This window comes from Erpetoichthys calabaricus, chromosome 4 (genome assembly GCF_900747795.2).
Source record: "Erpetoichthys calabaricus chromosome 4, fErpCal1.3, whole genome shotgun sequence".
Taxonomy (NCBI): Eukaryota; Metazoa; Chordata; class Cladistia; order Polypteriformes; family Polypteridae; genus Erpetoichthys; species Erpetoichthys calabaricus.
Window position 1 is genome coordinate 306,668,203 of NC_041397.2, and position 12,462 is coordinate 306,680,664.

The 12,462-nt window shown below is 37.7% G+C and overlaps 1 protein-coding gene across 1 annotated transcript; it reads right to left on the reverse strand.

The window, feature by feature from the left end:
• Positions 1 to 8,367: 8,367 nt before the first annotated feature.
• LOC114641231 (olfactory receptor 13G1-like) lies at positions 8,368 to 9,321 on the reverse strand. The gene has a single exon (XM_028790316.2). The coding sequence runs from the start codon at positions 9,319 to 9,321 to the stop codon at positions 8,368 to 8,370; it is 954 nt and encodes a 317-aa protein (XP_028646149.1).
• Positions 9,322 to 12,462: the final 3,141 nt, after the last annotated feature.

The window sequence follows — 12,462 nt, forward strand, 5'->3', positions numbered from 1 at the left end:
TAGTGAAATTCTTTGTTCTGCTTTGTTATTTATTATTTTTTGGAAAGCAATCTATTGAACTCTGTTCATTAAGTTTAACACATTAAAATGATAATTTAAAATTCTTAATATATTGTAAGACATTAGGTCATCTCTCCATTTTCAGTACTTGTTATACTAGGGTGTTGTACCGTGTTAGCCATTATGAATGTAGAGAAAAGCCAAGCAAAATGACACCTTTTATTGGCTAACTAGAAAGATTACAATATGCAATATGCTTTCGAGGCAACTCAGGCCCCTTCTTCAGGCAAGATGTAATCAAATCAAATCAGTACTTGTTAATAATGTATCTTCCTTGGAAGGATTGCAACCAAAGGATATTAAAAGTGTGCCTGCCTACACATTAGGGTTGTCAAAAGTAATAAATATCGATCATTATTGATTTTGATATTTTGTAATGACTGTAGTGCTCATTCTTCATGATACTGATTCTTCAGCCTACATTTTGAGTTGTAAAAGGCAATGGGAACAAACATAAATGACTGGGGCATCCTCAGGCATTCCCTGTATATTATTATGGCGCAAATATATAAACATGGTTTAATGCATACTCTCTGAAACATCTTTAGACGCGAGTCGAACATTAGACTGGTGAAAGATGGCGGTGATAGTAATTATGAAGGCAGTGATGTTGAAGGGGCAGGTCCAGGAGCCCTGGAACTGGAAGTGATGTCATTTTAGAACATTGGAACAATCCAGACAAGAACAGGCCATTCAACCCAACAAAGCTCATCTGTCCTATCCACCTAATTCGTCTAAAATGACATCAATTCTAGTTTTTAAAGTCCTACTGTCTTCCAAACTACTTGGTAACTAATTTCATGTGTCTGTGGTTCTTTGGGTAAAGAAGCTTTCTAATGTTTGTGTAAAATAATTGTATCCCTGTGCTCTTGATGAACTAATTTTAAAGCAACAGTCTTGATCCACTCTTAATTCCCTTCATTATGCTTCCTATTAATCTTCTTCTTCATGTTCCCTTATTGGTTGTTTTTCAGAGCTGTAGGGGAAAGGAGTGGAGAAGAATTTTAAGGCAGCGCTACTCATGGCTCAGGGTGGAATTTAAGGTCTACAAGCCATAAAATTTTCTCCCAAACATGCATGTGTGACAGTGTGTACTTCCAGTTCACTCTGGCAAATGATATTTGAGACTCGTAGGCTACAAGTCGGCATGGCTTAAGTTGCAGCTCCATTTGGACCCACTCACAGATGTTAATAAGATCGCAACTTCAGCAGCGTTGGAACCTTCACTATTACATTTAATTGACAAAGACGGCAGCTGGAGCAACATCTGAAACTGTAGAAATGCATCAAGACATGGATCTGCAATTACTTTTCTCTGCGGGACAGTTTTATTAAACACTGTTCTTTTAAGGACAACACTCTTTTAGCGCTAGAGCTCCATTGCTCCCTCAGTTTTTAACACTCTTTACCCTTAAAGTGTACTGCCATAATGCGTTACTTTCTTTTATTTTATTAGGTGCAATTTCAAAATTATATTTTATCAAATTTACTTTATAATGTAAAGCACTATAACTTTTTGTGCTAAATTGCATAAACAGTGGCAAGACTTGTCCGTATGCTCCTATACTTATATCTGTGCTTTAGCACATGAATTTAGTATGTCAAGGATCATTTGGAGCAGCCTGAAGGAAAAGCACGTTGACATGCCAAAAAATTGGAAGTTACAAAGATGTCATAGTTTATTTATACAAAAATGCAGTTTGCAAAGCTGTTAAATGTGTTAGTGGTCTGTTTATGGGTACTTTTTACTTGAATGTTTATTTAAGATTTGTTAATATATACTGTTTACAAAAAATTGCAATGCTTATTTAATTAACATTTAATGTCATTTTTAACATTTGTACTACAATCAGTAGAATTGTTTTCATCGATGCAAAAAACATTGAACGAATTTAAACGTTTTTACTTGTTATTATTTACAAACGTTTACTCTTACCTTTTACAATTATTTGCATTTAATGAATATAAGTTCTATTATTTTTTTTCATCAATGTAAAGATTTAATGTATACAGAACTGCAATTTATTTAAATGCATTTTATTGAGCTAAATTATATACTGTGCTGGATTTTGAAAATGGACTCAAATTTCAATAAATTTTTAGTAGTTGTGGAATAATTACGACTCCAAACAACAAAAAAGAGTAGGGGACTGTCCCTATATAATGTCCCAAGGACAAGAAATGCAAAAAAGCCAGTAATTTTGGATCAATGAACTTTACAGTTATTGAGCACAGTACATGAGAACAATGGCATTTTTATACAGAAGAAAATGGTAGACAGAAGTGAGTTGGCAGGAAGTGATGTGACACCGGAAGTGAGATCATCAGGAAGGTGCCGGAAGTGACCCTTGGTGGCCATCTTGGGGACTTGGGAAATGCAGGTATGTTAAATTTCTTCTTTTTTCCTGCTAAGGGAGAGAGAGAGAGATGTTAGTACCGTGTTTCAATCCCCTGTCTTGCGATTGTTCACTCACCTCCAGGCTCATTGACTACCTCCTAAATGCACATGTGTGACATAGTGTATCAAACTTTGAAATTTCAGTATTGTGACCACTTTATTACACACATGCAGAACTTTCATACTATGTTTCTCTGAGTTGGTGGTTGCTGTTCAGTTTGCAGATACCTGTTTCTCGTTGCATGCTTTTTCTTTGAAGGATAAGAGCCCCCAATGCAGACATGTCCCTTTGGAGGAGAGTTCTGCCACTGAGTTCAGTCACCCAAATAGACCGTATAATGAAGTTACTTTTGTCTGTGCATATGAATGTGGATCTATGTACATGTAAATCTGACCTGGCCTTGACTTTATACTTATAAACTACATCAAAACCCTAAGCACACCAATACATTTTCTATTTAGGATGACACAAAAAAAAAAGTTTAAAAAATATTGAGCACAAAGGGGTAAGTGAAAATGGCAACTTGCAGTTTGTATGTATTGTTTGGCTGCCAAATAAATTTTAGTGTTAGTTTTGCAAATTTTATAGATGCCAATAGCTTTTTTTGAGTTTTAAAGGTTTCTTTGGGGAGAAAGTAAACACGTATTATGATTTCTAAAGCCATGTTCACACTTCTGTGTTCATCTGTATTCTTTTCTACAGCTGTGCAACACATGTAATTCATACCACACTGAGTATGTGTTTTAGAAAATTTGACATTGTGTATTTTCTACACAAAGATACACAAAAATCTCAGTATTGTTCACAGGAAAACACACAAAAATTCTTTTTTTTTATTATTATTATTATTTTTTATTGAATTTATTAAAAGCAAGCCCTGCGTGGAGTTTGCATGTTCTCCCCGTGTCTGCGTGGGTTTCCTCCGGGCGCTCCGGTTTCCTCCCACAGTCCAAAGACATGCAGGTTAGATGGATTGGTGATTCTAAATTGGCCCTAGTGTGTGCTGGGTGTGTTTGTGTGTGTCCTGCGGTGGGTTGGCACCCTGCCCTGGATTGGTTCCTGCCTTGTGCCCTGTGTTGGCTGGGATTGGCTCCAGCAGACCCCCGTGACCCTGTGTTCGGATTCAGTGGGTTGGAAAATGGATGGATGGATTAAAAGCAAATAACATTCCATACAAACAAGTCCAACTTATCAAAACTCAATTCAATTCATCTCCCACCCAAGAGAAAGAGAGGAAGGCTAACAGCCAGAGTAAAACCTGAAGAGTAGAAAAGAGAGAAGAGAATCCATTTCTCCAATATAAAAGCTTATTCTAAAATGTTATTGATTAGATCCTGCCAGGTTTTAAAAAAGTTTTGAACAAATCCTCTACTTGAGCATTTGTTTTTTTTTTCCAATTTGAAATAGTATAGGAGATCAGTTTCCCACTGACTTGAATGTGGTGGGCTAGAATTCTTCCAAGGTAAGTCTACAATATGTCCTAATAGTGAAGTAAAGGCAATTGCAGTTTGTTTGTCCTTCTCCACTTTAAGTCCATCTGGGAGACCACCAAACACAGCTGTTAATGGGTTAGGGGGGATTGTGACACAGGCATGCTGACGAAGTACATGTGCAATGCTACTTCAGTGCATGAATGAAGCTCCTGCCGCACTTCACACAACTGTTGTTACGGTTCTGCCTTTGTCCAGAAACGGCTCCATAAGCTTTATGACCTTAGTCTCGAAAAGTCTTTCTCCTGTGGGACGACTGGAATCTTTTCCTGAACAAAAAATGGCATTGCACATGTACTTTGTCATCGTGCCCGTGTCGATCAAACACAGAAAGCTCTGCAGTCTACTTGTGACTTTACGCTGTAGGAGGATAAGTAAATAAATCAAGGTAATTAAGTAAATAATATTCAATCTGGCTTTTATAAGTAACACATAAATGTATTTTATAAAAAGACCAACAGACAAACAACTGTTTTGTTGAAGGACATGCATGTGTCAGATTCACTGGCAGGATGATGCCCGACCTGTTGCTACATCCAAACGGTGCCATCTTTCGCCTTTATGCCTGGTGCAGCTGCGTTGTTCTCATGTGTGACTGGATGTTTCTTGCAGGGAGGACTTCTGTTCTGGACAGAGTAGTGCAAATGCACCATAGAGACAAGAGCATTTTAGCATTAACCTTTAAGGATTCCTGAAAGTGTCAAAAGTTACATTTTGCATCTTTAATTGATCACCAAGGTGTGTTGGTGCTTCAAATTGTTGACTATGAGTGCAGCATGCTTCTATGTAAGCATCTACAGAATGCGTTGTTCTTTTGCAAATGGATTAGGGGGCACCATAAATGGCTGTGTATGAAACCAGTGCCTTTTATGACATATCTCATATATCTTTGTCCTAAGTATTGTTATTGCAAGGAATCAGTCCACCTCGCAACTTACAGGAGTTCGAGGATCTGCTTCTAACATCCTCGTACCATATACCATAGGCCACTTTCAGAGGTCTTGTTGAGTAAATGCCATGAAGGGTCGGTGCTGTATTGGCAACACACCAAAGAGCAACAGCATATCAGGCATTTTGTCATAATATTTTAGCTCATCAATATGTAACTGAATGCAAAAAGTTCTCTTGAAATGAATAAAAATAGACTCTAGGTGCCTTCAAACTAAATGCCAAGTTAGAAACTTTGCCGTTCTAATTAATTCAGATAAATTACATTAGTATTCTGAAATCTTAAAAAGATTCCAGATTTTTATCTCCAACAAAAAAAATGGAAGTATCATATTGACACATTGACACAAGTATTCAGACCTTTTGCTATGACACTTGAAATTTGGCTCAGGTCCATCTCAGTGTACTTGTATTGATCATCTTTGAGATGTTTCTACACCTTATTTTGAATCCAGCATTGGCCAATTCAGTTTGTTGAACATAACTGGGAAAGGCCCCCCTTTGACCAAAAACCAGGCCATGAGGTCAAAGGGAAAGTCTGCAGAGCTTAAAGACAGGATTGTGTTGATCTGGGTATGGCTATAAAAAAATTCTCCAGCATTGAAGGTTCCCAAGAACACAGCAGCCTCTTTGAGCGAATTAGGTTTGGAATACCCAAAACTCTGCTTAGAGCTGGCAACCCAGCCAAACTGAGCAATTGGAAGAGAAGGACTTTGGTAAGAGAGGTGTTCAAAAACGCAAAGATCACTGGCTGACTTCCAGAGAACCTGTGAGGAGATCAGAGAAATGTCCAGAAAAAAACTATCATTGTAACACTCCATCGATCTGAGCTTTATGTCATCATTAGCAGATGTTACATGAAAATTTGCTAAAAGGCAAGGAGAAAAAAGAGTCTTTGGTCTGACGAAACCAAGATTAAACTGCTTGCTGTCAAACCTAGGCATCATGTCTGGTGAACCATGGGGATTTCAGCATCATTTTGTTGGTTAGTTTTTCAGTGGCAGGGCCTGACAGACTAGTAAGATTTGAGGGAAAGCTGAACAAAGAAAGGTACAGCCCTTAATGAAAACATGCTTCAGAGTGCTCTGGACCTCAGACTGGGCCCAAGATTCACCTTTCAAAAGAACAATGACTCTAAGCACAAAGCAAAGACAACACAGGAAAGGCTTAGGGACAATATTATGAATGTTCTCGAGTGGCCCACACAGAACTTGGACTAGAACCCTATTAAATATCTCAAGAGAGACCTGAAAATAGCTGACCACTGATGGTCTCCATCCAACCTGGCAGAGCTTGAGAGGATCAGCAGAGAAGAATGGCAGAAAAATGCCTAAATCCATGTGTGGAAAGCTTGTCATGTCAAACTGGAATCGCTGATGTACTGAGTAAAGGGTCTGAATACTTGTGTCAAAGGAGTATTTCAGGTTTTTATTTTTAGTAAATTTTGCTTTCTCATTCTGGGGCATGGAGTGTACTTAAATGATTTTAGCACAAGGCTGCAAAATAACAAAATCTATAAAAAGAGAAGGGGTCTGAATACATTCTGAAGGCACTGAGCATACAGGACTTACACGTAGAGCCATCAGAACCCTTTTTTCCAACACTGGAATGTAGAAGTGCCCTTCCATTAAATTGTGAATGTTCTGCTTTTCTTGAACCTGTAACTGGCACACCTCTTTTCCTGTACGTACCTGGTGCCATTAAAACACTTACAAACTCTTGTGATTCAGACAATCATTTAGAAAAATGCTAACAAGAATACAATTGGAAATAATGTAGACAGATGCATCAGTTTGTTCAAATGTGTATTTTATTCATGTGTACAGTACATTAGTAAACAAGAAAGCCTGTGTCATAGATGTCATAGAAGCCGAGATGCGAAAGGCTGAACTCAATACTTCAACTAAGGCTCTTACTGATTAACATCTGGGACAAGGACATTATACTCAAGAATTGGACCAAAGGATTAATTGTGAAAGTCCCTAAGGAAGGAAACCTTGAAGTATGTGACAACCGTCAAAGCCTAACACATCTTTTAATACCATCTATAGTCTTTTGTTGAGTTCTCTTGACCAGAATTGATACAGCTTTTGAAACCAAGCTGGGATTCATGAAAGAATGCGGATGTATGGAACAGATCTTTGCTTTAAAGAACATCCTTGAGCAATGTCTGAAATTGAACAGCCCACTGAACATCAGTTTCATCAATTTCAGCTTCCAAAAAGCATCTGACACCCTGCATTGAAACACTCTGTGGAAGATTCCAAGGTCTTATGGAGTTCCTCCAAAAATGACTGCCTTAATATGGTTGTTCTATCAAAATTTTAAATTCGGCCTTATTCTTGATGTACAATCCAGAGTGGTTTCTGGTTGAGATGGATGTGTCATTTACTCTATCCTCTTCCTAACTGTTATTGACTACATCATGCAATACAACACATCAGACCACACAAATCCAGTGGACCTTACTGCCCCAGGTAGAACACCTGAACTTTGCAGATGACCTTGCTGTACATGTCCATATGCAGGAGAAGACCAATGGGCTGAATATATATGGCAAACAAAGTGGCCTAATTCTCATTTCTCTCAAAACCAAAAGTAATGTACATCAACCCAACAGCTCATGCACCAGGCAGTACACCTGATAATGCTGCCAGTAAAAACACCCAGGCAAGTTTAAGAAAAGCTCACAGCACCTGCAGATCAAAGCAATTTAGCCTACAGACTAAGACTCGACTGTATAACATAAATATAAAGTCTCTTTTCATTCTCTTCCAAAATGAAGGCATGAGAAGGATCTGTGAGATATTCTAGCCTGAAAAGATTTAAAATGGTGAGCACTACAGAAAGACAAAATGCCTGAGTATAACACTTGAAATCAAACGTCAAAAGCCTCCGAGATGGTTAGGGGATGTGTTTAGAATGGACAAAGAACATATCTCAAAAGTTGCTCTCAAATGGACTCCATTTGGAAAGATGAAACAAAGATGACCAAAAACATCATGGAGGAGGACAATAACATCTGAAGAAAAGGAAATGAACCTCACCTGGGATCAGGCACAACAAGTTGTCAAAGGGCAGATTAGATGGAAGCAAGTCTGCTTAGCCTCTCATCCCAGCTGGAAGGAAGAGGACTAGCAGAACAATAGTAAGTGAAAATGAGAGTTGCCAATTATCCTTAACATTAAGTGACACACTGGGAACAGTGGCATACAATTGTTCAAGCAAGGTCACCATGCACAATCAATTAGGTGACTTCTGTGGTTATACTGGAAAAGAGAAAGTGTTTTGGGATTTTGTATATCAGAGCAATTCGACCGAGGTAATCCAAGGTTTCAGAAGGTACTGACCTAAAATGGAAGAAAAGCCCTCTCACTCTACCGTGTTGCATACTCCTTATTAAAATAACAATTCATAATGTCTTTTTTGAATACACTTCTTGAAGTTAATACTGACATTAGTTTTTTGTTTTAATAATTTTTAATTTCTTGTCTTGGTTTCGTCCCAGTCAAGAGTTTTAGAATGCTGCCTTTAATCTCCTTGTTCCGGAAACTGTAAATGATAGGATTGAGCATGGGAGGAACAGTATTGCCCACTATGATAAGCGTGTTGTAGGCTTCGATAGACAGTGGAATCCCCAGTCCTGGCAACATGTAGGACAAAAAGAGTGGAATATAAATTGTCCCAACTACTAACAAGTGAGTCAAGCAGGTGCTGAAAACTTTCTTTTTTCCTTCAACGGATGAAATTTGTAATGCTGCTTGAGTAATTCTAATGTAGGAAAAGAGAATCAGCAGCAGAGGGCCAAAAGCAAAGATGACAGTTATTGTTGACAGGTAAGTTAGGAACTTGGGATCGTCATTGCATGCAATTTGAACCATTGTAGGGTAATCACAGAAACAAGAAGGAAGGCTGTTGCTTATGCAAAAAATCAGTTCGGTAAGCAATATTGTCAGTGGGGTGATGATGATAACTGCAATGACATTAGCTTGCAAGAGGCACGCCAAAGCAGTTCTATTTGTGACAAGTGATGGATACCTCAAGGGATAAACAACAGCAACATAGCGGTCAAGTGCCATGAGGCATAAAAGAAGAGTTTCAACAGCAAGGATGTGGGCTTCAATGTGAATTTGTAACGCACAAGGTCCATACGAGACAGAGAGTGATCCATAGATCATAGCGGCCAGCATGCGTGGAATAAGGTTTGTGCTGTTAATCATATCAACCACTGCAAGTGCCGCAATAAAAATGAACATTGGTGTCTGATGCTGGTGGTTTATCACAATGACCAGAATAACCAGCAAGTTTCCAATAAAGGATATTAAAAAGATTAAAACAAGAGCAGCAATCGTGTAAGTCCGTTGTCCAGAATCGATCACACATTGCAGCACAAACTCGGTCACTGAAGTGAAAGAAGTGTTCATCTTTGAAGAATATCGACTTCAGCTGTAGGAAATAGAAAAATGGAAATTAGCTATCATTGTTCATTATTATAATGTCAAACCTCTGAAATCATTAGTGATCAGGGCACCATGCAATCCCTACATTGATGGATTGAAGGCCAGATGTCCACGTGACCATCATCATCAAATTCATTCACGTGAAGCCTGAAAACCATGAAGACTGATTTAGATTTTTTTATGTTAGGTAGAACACCCGGGGGGACTGGGTGGTCTTGTGGCCTTGGAGCCCCTGCAGATTTTGTTTTTTTTTTTTCTCCGGCCCTCTGAAGCTTTTTTGTGTGTTTTCTGTCCTCCCGGCCATCAGACCTTACTTTATTCTTTGTTATTTAGTATTGCCTAATCTTATTTTTATATTTCTATTTTTTATAAACATTTCTTTCCTCATCTTGTAAAGCACTTTGAGCTACATCATTTGCATGAAAATGTGCTATATAAATACATGTTATTGGTTTTGTTCTGATATTACAACCTGGATTAAGCATCTCAACCTGGCAAAGACAGACATTTTTTTATATTCCAGCTCATCCATCTACTCAACGTTAAATCTCTGCTTAGCTCAGCTCACTATCGTTAACACGTTCCAAGTCTGTACACCACCTTGTAGTGGTGATTGATGACCATCTGTCCTTCAAGGACCATGTTGCTATGGTCTATCTGTCCTGCAGATTCACACTATACAACATCCGTAAGGTCAGACCGAAACCGACAGAGCAAGCAGCACAACTCCTGGTCCAGGCTTTGTTCTTGTCGCTTCTGAACTACTTAATGTAGTTCAAATTTTCAATCATCAATCACGTTTTATTTTATTCAAATAATTAATTACAGCATTAAGCAATACAGAATCAGTTTAAATTTAAGATCATACATCCCTAATGATGTCTTAAAAAGATTAAAACAAATTCCTGCATTCACTTTTTGACAATCCATGTGTTTAGGAATATTGAAATAAATGAAAGTCAACGAGGTCCAGATGTTCTGTTGCCAATTTAATAAGAAGAAGTGAAGCAAACATGCAGACCAACACATTTTATAGAGAGTAACACATTTAGTTCATTTTCTGATTTGCAGGCCTTTGTTTGTGCTTATTCCAAAGATGTTTATACGTTTTATGGGGTCAGTACTGTCACTGCAACAGAGAACAGTGAAATTCTTATTTGCATGTGCTAATCTACATGCACTACCTTACTACTCTCTAGTTCCATGATTACTGAGTAAAACAATCTTATTGCAAAATGTCTTTCCTAATTTTAATTTGAAGGTTATGAATGTATTCATGATAAAAGTCACGCAAAAAAATAAGCGTCTACAAGAATACTTTTGGTGTGAAATGATGATAATGTCACACACATCATGGATGTAACGTCTTCACTGTCCCCTTGCCTACCAAACCATTTCCTCCTGGTCAACCACAAAGTACAATTTTTTTAAGAAGTGTTGTTTTAAAAGATTTTAAAATAATGAAAACATAAAACACAATTATGCATTCAAATTTACTTCATGTTGCATTTTGTTATTTCATTGCTTTGGACAGAACTTCATGATGCAAAAGACTCTATATAAGATGAAAAACAACATTTATTAATGTGCCACTGTATAAATGACCACCAGTGTCTGCAAGAGAGTTCTTCTGTTCACCAGGTGTCTTGGCACCAAGTAGTGGACTTTAACTTTAACAAAGTTTATTGAAATATTCTATCTCCTAATCACCATTTTAAAGTTTAAATTTTGGTTTATTGTCATCTGTACAGAGTTCTGTGAAATGTGTTGTTTCCCGTCTAATCGACATGCAGTACGACACACACTTCATGATCATGAAGTATAACAAGTTATATGTATACCTTACTGAAATGCTTGCACAGGGTGCTGGCAGTTTTGAGAGAGACAATGAAATAAGAAGAAGGTGCGGACAGGTTGGAATTCAAGCATGGGTCAAAATTTTGAAGACTAAAAATCGAAATAAACATTAATCAGGATATATAGCCATATTCGTGGTAAGTCATAAGTCAAAAAAAGAACACATAACCAGCACCAAAAAATCAGTATAGAATTATCCATCCTGTACATCCATGTAAATTTCACATTTGTGATACCGCAGGAAATCACTTAATGGAAGATTTGACAATATAATTCAACTGATTGTATGGTACAATAATATAGAAACAAGTACATAATATTATGTAATATTTATATCCATCCATCCATTATCCAACCCGCTATATCCTAACTACATGGTCACGGGGGTCTGCTGGAACCAATCCCAGCCAACACAGGGCACAAGGCAGGAAACAAACCCCGGGAGGGCGCCAGCCCACCGCAGGTAATATTTATAATATACACAAATACATGTAAGGAGGAAACTGAATCAAGTGAACAACTTCAATACTTAATTTGAAGCTAAACACGTTTGGTAAATTGAAGCAATAAAGCTGCATGGATGTACAGAATAGTAGAGGAATGGTTCAATGCCTCTGTCCACATCGACATTTATAGATCTTGGTGTGTTTGTGTCTTTGTATGATCATTTCTTTCTCTTCATCCTCGAGCATAAGCTCAAACAAGCTGTCAGATATCCCAGCTTATAAATTTCTCTGAGTGTGTGTGTGTGTGTGTGCATATGTATAAATGTAAAGTATCTCAAAAACTACTCATGTAAGAATTTTACAATTCAATAAGCCTGGTCCCAAGACTATAAACAAAAGACTGCGAAAATCTCAGCTAAATTAAACAATCTCTACCGCAGTTATCGTTGGACATAGGTCAAATGGCTTTTAAAAGGTATAGAAATAATTACTGAAGCAAAAACAATAGGCCTGGTGCCAGTAACAAGACAAACACGACACAACTTGTTTGAAGAAGATAGGTGTATTTTTTAGAAAGTTGTTGTTGTACCTAGATCTCAGTGTTCAGGCTGGATATATACGTGTTTTTAAAATGTTCTATTTTTGCTGGGATGTAGTCATCCAGTCATTTACACTAGTTTTGGATAGGAATTAAAATTTTGGTATCAATACCAGCATTTGAACCTCAGTACCGTTACCAAAATGAATAACTCCACAACCCGTCTTCTGAGTGTGTCAAAGCTTGTACTTTCAATTTGTGAAG

Bases quoted from the DNA above. Each gene is read 5' to 3' on its own strand.
- LOC114641231 (XM_028790316.2), bottom strand. From the start codon at position 9,321: ATGAACACTTCTTTCACTTCAGTGACCGAGTTTGTGCTGCAATGTGTG.